This window comes from Sinocyclocheilus anshuiensis, unplaced genomic scaffold (genome assembly GCF_001515605.1).
Source record: "Sinocyclocheilus anshuiensis isolate Anshui unplaced genomic scaffold, SAMN03320099.WGS_v1.1 scaffold2328, whole genome shotgun sequence".
Lineage (NCBI taxonomy): Eukaryota > Metazoa > Chordata > Actinopteri > Cypriniformes > Cyprinidae > Sinocyclocheilus > Sinocyclocheilus anshuiensis.
In genome coordinates, this window is record NW_015546179.1 from 46,458 (window position 1) to 52,962 (window position 6,505).

Consider the following 6,505-nt stretch of genomic DNA (forward strand, 5'->3'; position numbering starts at 1 on the left):
GTGTGTGTGTGTGTGTGTGTGAGAGAGTGAGTGAGTGAGTGAGTGTAAGTGTGTGTGTGAGAGAGAGTGAGAGAGAGTGTGTGTGTGTGTTCTCACCGGGGGCTGCTGGTGTCTCGTGGGTTGTGAAACCACTCTGTTAGTTTGGAGTCAGAAGCCACTCCCACTTTGATCATGTATGAATCAGGCTGCACACGGAAAGCCCAGTAATGGCGTCCGTGAGAGATGCCTGTGTCACCGATGATGTAGTCGAGACAGATGTAGCTCCCCGTCTGCACGCGCTCCGCAGCTAAGAGCAAGCTCATCCCCGCCACGCTCTCCACAGAGTCCCTGCGTTTGCTCAGCTGCAGCCGCTCCGCACTGAACCCACACTTCTCGTTAAACAGGAAGCCAAACACTGAGGAGCAGAGACACACTATCTGACTAACACAGATTTAAATCAACATCATCAGGGAGAAAGAATCAGTCATAACACGTATCCATTAGTGATGGATGTGATTTTCTCCCCAAATGATCAATTAAGCACAAACCCGCTGATTCTAAAGATTTCATTGGTCATGCCAACCACAGTGCTGACCGCTGAAATAAACCCTAACCTGAACCTCTGTAACTCTGACAGACAGGAATACTGTTTGTAGCGATCGGCTCCATTACTTTTAGAAGTCTGACCTTTTCTTGACAGGTGGCTGTGAGATCTAGTGAAATGAAGTTTCTGAATCAAGCATGTTCTCCAGCCACCTGCTGGACAGGAAGAGGAAGTGCATCTCCAGTTACAGCAGCTGCCTCTACAACGGCTCCTTTGACAACATATTTCATTTTCAGTTTGAAGCAATAGAAGTCAAAGCTATTAATGTGTTTGTGTGCATCATCACTGAAGGAAAATTCATTCACACAAGGGGTCGGCAATGTTTTGGCCATGAAGTGCCGTTTTAAAATTTTCTGGTTAATCACTGTGCTATACACAGCCTGGCCAAAAAAAACATCTAATATCAAGCATTTTCATCTTTAGCTTTGATTACAGTGTGTAATTCTCACACTTCTGTAGTATTTATAGACAAAACAACAGAGCCGCAGCTACAAGCACGTGTATGTGAGTGAGTGAGTGAGTGAGTGAGTGAGTGAGAGAGAGCGAGCGAGCGAGTGAGAGAGAGAGCGAGCGAGTGAGCGAGTGAGTGAGTGAGTGAGAGAGAGCGAGCGAGCGAGTGAGAGAGAGAGCGAGCGAGTGAGCGAGTGAGTGAGTGAGTGAGAGAGAGCGAGCGAGCGAGTGAGAGAGAGAGCGAGCGAGTGAGCGAGTGAGTGAGTGAGTGAGAGAGAGCGAGCGAGCGAGTGAGAGAGAGAGCGAGCGAGTGAGCGAGTGAGTGAGTGAGTGAGAGAGAGCGAGCGAGCGAGTGAGAGAGAGAGCGAGCGAGTGAGCGAGTGAGTGAGTGAGTGAGAGAGAGCGAGCGAGCGAGTGAGAGAGAGAGCGAGCGAGTGAGCGAGTGAGTGAGTGAGTGAGAGAGAGCGAGCGAGCGAGTGAGAGAGAGAGCGAGCGAGTGAGCGAGTGAGTGAGTGAGTGAGAGAGAGCGAGCGAGCGAGTGAGAGAGAGAGCGAGCGAGTGAGCGAGTGAGTGAGTGAGTGAGAGAGAGCGAGCGAGCGAGTGAGAGAGAGAGCGAGCGAGTGAGCGAGTGAGTGAGTGAGTGAGAGAGAGCGAGCGAGCGAGTGAGAGAGAGAGCGAGCGAGTGAGCGAGTGAGTGAGTGAGTGAGAGAGAGCGAGCGAGCGAGTGAGAGAGAGAGCGAGCGAGTGAGCGAGTGAGTGAGTGAGTGAGAGAGAGCGAGCGAGCGAGTGAGAGAGAGAGCGAGCGAGTGAGCGAGTGAGTGAGTGAGTGAGAGAGAGCGAGCGAGCGAGTGAGAGAGAGAGCGAGCGAGTGAGCGAGTGAGTGAGTGAGTGAGAGAGAGCGAGCGAGCGAGTGAGAGAGAGAGCGAGCGAGTGAGCGAGTGAGTGAGTGAGTGAGAGAGAGCGAGCGAGCGAGTGAGAGAGAGAGCGAGCGAGTGAGCGAGTGAGTGAGTGAGTGAGAGAGAGCGAGCGAGCGAGTGAGAGAGAGAGCGAGCGAGTGAGCGAGTGAGTGAGTGAGTGAGAGAGAGCGAGCGAGCGAGTGAGAGAGAGAGCGAGCGAGTGAGCGAGTGAGTGAGTGAGTGAGAGAGAGCGAGCGAGCGAGTGAGAGAGAGAGCGAGCGAGTGAGCGAGTGAGTGAGTGAGTGAGAGAGAGCGAGCGAGCGAGTGAGAGAGAGAGCGAGCGAGTGAGCGAGTGAGTGAGTGAGTGAGAGAGAGCGAGCGAGCGAGTGAGAGAGAGAGCGAGCGAGTGAGCGAGTGAGTGAGTGAGTGAGAGAGAGCGAGCGAGCGAGTGAGAGAGAGAGCGAGCGAGTGAGCGAGTGAGTGAGTGAGTGAGAGAGAGCGAGCGAGCGAGTGAGAGAGAGAGCGAGCGAGTGAGCGAGTGAGTGAGTGAGTGAGAGAGAGCGAGCGAGCGAGTGAGAGAGAGAGCGAGCGAGTGAGCGAGTGAGTGAGTGAGTGAGAGAGAGCGAGCGAGCGAGTGAGAGAGAGAGCGAGCGAGTGAGCGAGTGAGTGAGTGAGTGAGAGAGAGCGAGCGAGCGAGTGAGAGAGAGAGCGAGCGAGTGAGCGAGTGAGTGAGTGAGTGAGAGAGAGCGAGCGAGCGAGTGAGAGAGAGAGCGAGCGAGTGAGCGAGTGAGTGAGTGAGTGAGAGAGAGCGAGCGAGCGAGTGAGAGAGAGAGCGAGCGAGTGAGCGAGTGAGTGAGTGAGTGAGAGAGAGCGAGCGAGCGAGTGAGAGAGAGAGCGAGCGAGTGAGCGAGTGAGTGAGTGAGTGAGAGAGAGCGAGCGAGCGAGTGAGAGAGAGAGCGAGCGAGTGAGCGAGTGAGTGAGTGAGTGAGAGAGAGCGAGCGAGCGAGTGAGAGAGAGAGCGAGCGAGTGAGCGAGTGAGTGAGTGAGTGAGAGAGAGCGAGCGAGCGAGTGAGAGAGAGAGCGAGCGAGTGAGCGAGTGAGTGAGTGAGTGAGAGAGAGCGAGCGAGCGAGTGAGAGAGAGAGCGAGCGAGTGAGCGAGTGAGTGAGTGAGTGAGAGAGAGCGAGCGAGCGAGTGAGAGAGAGAGCGAGCGAGTGAGCGAGTGAGTGAGTGAGTGAGAGAGAGCGAGCGAGCGAGTGAGAGAGAGAGCGAGCGAGTGAGCGAGTGAGTGAGTGAGTGAGAGAGAGCGAGCGAGCGAGTGAGAGAGAGAGCGAGCGAGTGAGCGAGTGAGTGAGTGAGTGAGAGAGAGCGAGCGAGCGAGTGAGAGAGAGAGCGAGCGAGTGAGCGAGTGAGTGAGTGAGTGAGAGAGAGCGAGCGAGCGAGTGAGAGAGAGAGCGAGCGAGTGAGCGAGTGAGTGAGTGAGTGAGAGAGAGCGAGCGAGCGAGTGAGAGAGAGAGCGAGCGAGTGAGCGAGTGAGTGAGTGAGTGAGAGAGAGCGAGCGAGCGAGTGAGAGAGAGAGCGAGCGAGTGAGCGAGTGAGTGAGTGAGTGAGAGAGAGCGAGCGAGCGAGTGAGAGAGAGAGCGAGCGAGTGAGCGAGTGAGTGAGTGAGTGAGAGAGAGCGAGCGAGCGAGTGAGAGAGAGAGCGAGCGAGTGAGCGAGTGAGTGAGTGAGTGAGAGAGAGCGAGCGAGCGAGTGAGAGAGAGAGCGAGCGAGTGAGCGAGTGAGTGAGTGAGTGAGAGAGAGCGAGCGAGCGAGTGAGAGAGAGAGCGAGCGAGTGAGCGAGTGAGTGAGTGAGTGAGAGAGAGCGAGCGAGCGAGTGAGAGAGAGAGCGAGCGAGTGAGCGAGTGAGTGAGTGAGTGAGAGAGAGCGAGCGAGCGAGTGAGAGAGAGAGCGAGCGAGTGAGCGAGTGAGTGAGTGAGTGAGAGAGAGCGAGCGAGCGAGTGAGAGAGAGAGCGAGCGAGTGAGCGAGTGAGTGAGTGAGTGAGAGAGAGCGAGCGAGCGAGTGAGAGAGAGAGCGAGCGAGTGAGCGAGTGAGTGAGTGAGTGAGAGAGAGCGAGCGAGCGAGTGAGAGAGAGAGCGAGCGAGTGAGCGAGTGAGTGAGTGAGTGAGAGAGAGCGAGCGAGCGAGTGAGAGAGAGAGCGAGCGAGTGAGCGAGTGAGTGAGTGAGTGAGAGAGAGCGAGCGAGCGAGTGAGAGAGAGAGCGAGCGAGTGAGCGAGTGAGTGAGTGAGTGAGAGAGAGCGAGCGAGCGAGTGAGAGAGAGAGCGAGCGAGTGAGCGAGTGAGTGAGTGAGTGAGAGAGAGCGAGCGAGCGAGTGAGAGAGAGAGCGAGCGAGTGAGCGAGTGAGTGAGTGAGTGAGAGAGAGCGAGCGAGCGAGTGAGAGAGAGAGCGAGCGAGTGAGCGAGTGAGTGAGTGAGTGAGAGAGAGCGAGCGAGCGAGTGAGAGAGAGAGCGAGCGAGTGAGCGAGTGAGTGAGTGAGTGAGAGAGAGCGAGCGAGCGAGTGAGAGAGAGAGCGAGCGAGTGAGCGAGTGAGTGAGTGAGTGAGAGAGAGCGAGCGAGCGAGTGAGAGAGAGAGCGAGCGAGTGAGCGAGTGAGTGAGTGAGTGAGAGAGAGCGAGCGAGCGAGTGAGAGAGAGAGCGAGCGAGTGAGCGAGTGAGTGAGTGAGTGAGAGAGAGCGAGCGAGCGAGTGAGAGAGAGAGCGAGCGAGTGAGCGAGTGAGTGAGTGAGTGAGAGAGAGCGAGCGAGCGAGTGAGAGAGAGAGCGAGCGAGTGAGCGAGTGAGTGAGTGAGTGAGAGAGAGCGAGCGAGCGAGTGAGAGAGAGAGCGAGCGAGTGAGCGAGTGAGTGAGTGAGTGAGAGAGAGCGAGCGAGCGAGTGAGAGAGAGAGCGAGCGAGTGAGCGAGTGAGTGAGTGAGTGAGAGAGAGCGAGCGAGCGAGTGAGAGAGAGAGCGAGCGAGTGAGCGAGTGAGTGAGTGAGTGAGTGCGTGTGTTTACCCGGTGCTGGAGGCGTGTGGAGGGTCACCTCGGGGCTGCTGGGGCTGTAGACTCTGTTCCTGCAGCTCTTGACTCTGAAGGTGTAGCTGGAGTCTGCGCTGAGGTCAGACAGCACTGTGCTGCAGCCGAACACAGGCTCGCTCGCGCTCCAGCCGGACTCCTGCTCCTCCTCAGATCCCAGCTTCCTGAACTCCACAATGTGATGATCGGTGGGCAGAGTGTCTTCAGACAGACGCCAGTGGATCAGACCCTCGTTATAAACGCGGCAGCGAGAGAGATCGATCACTGGAGGCGCAGGAACTGAAGACAGAAACCATCATCAGCTTTTCTGTCAGCACTGAATGTCTTTTTCAATGTGTTTTTCTATAAAAAAGATTACCAATCAAGCACTTGTATTTCTTATTTTATTTTATTATTTTTATTTAATTTTTTTTGTGAGAGGACAGCCCAACAATGTTATGGTTATTAAGGTTAAATTAAGTTGTTATTTTCTGCCATTTGTCTCCCTCTAACAGGGTTTCTGCTGTGTTTTAAAAATCATATTAAAGTTTTTAAGAGCTGCACAAATAAAATATATATACAAACAAACCCACACAATCTCAAAATAAACCAAATTCCTTTTGAATTAATGAAACAGGCTGTGTCACATTCAACTGCAAAACAGGGTAACTGCAAGTTTAAATATTCAAGACATGTTTCAATCAATATTTTTGTAAATTGGGTTATGTTCTCATATATCAATACTTGATCCTGTTGAACGCGCAACAGTGCCATGTTTTGACTTAAATGTGCAGCACTCATGTTTATTTAATTAGTCTTAGCCTTTTGAAGTTTAACGATCATGTGCATATCACAGCAACTGTGTTTTTCCTTTCCCAAATTTAAAACCTCTTAAAATGATTAATACTTTTGTTATACTACTTAAGACTTTTTATGGCCTTAAACATGATCAAACCGAATGTGAGACTTTAAGGAACTGAAGAAACCCTGCTCTAAACGCACAAATTACAAATATATTCTTTAGATATGAACAACCAACGGGCCTTCTGATGATTATATTACTTCAGAAAACACACAACGAAAGAAGTGAAGCGATCAAATTAAACTGAAACTGACTCGAGCAGAATAACAACACTGCTGCTTATTATAGAACTTCCTACAGCTGATCGATCACCGCTATTGATCTCAATAATGACTCTATTGTGTTTGAGAGCTGCTGTACAGCAGAAACTGAACTGAAACACAGTTTTCATCATTGATTCTGCTATTTTTGTCTCTGTGAAGCTGATCTGTGTTGTATACAGCGCTGTAGAAATACAGCTGACTGGACTTAAGAGCTGCATCTCACAGAGTCCTGCTATCGCTGTTAAACCGCTCCATCACAGCGAGACACACGTGACCCCGAGGACGAGGCCCGCTGGTCGCCCATCATCCATCCATCATCCATCCATCATCCATCCATCAATCATCCATCCATCATCCATCCATCTATCTATCTATCTATCTATCTATCATCCATCCATCCATC

General features: G+C 52.8%; 1 protein-coding gene across 1 annotated transcript in view; it reads right to left on the bottom strand.

Annotated features, from left to right (window-relative positions):
* LOC107701382 (E3 ubiquitin-protein ligase TRIM36) overlaps positions 1–6,505 on the bottom strand; it is a 38,709-nt gene that overhangs the window by 2,274 nt on the left and 29,930 nt on the right. Inside the window, exons 10-11 of the mRNA XM_016503379.1 lie at positions 4,978–5,277; positions 97–394 (exon numbers count right to left, since the gene is read on the bottom strand). Coding sequence (XP_016358865.1) covers positions 97–394; positions 4,978–5,277 — 598 coding nt within the window. The remainder of the gene's footprint in view (positions 1–96; positions 395–4,977; positions 5,278–6,505) is intronic.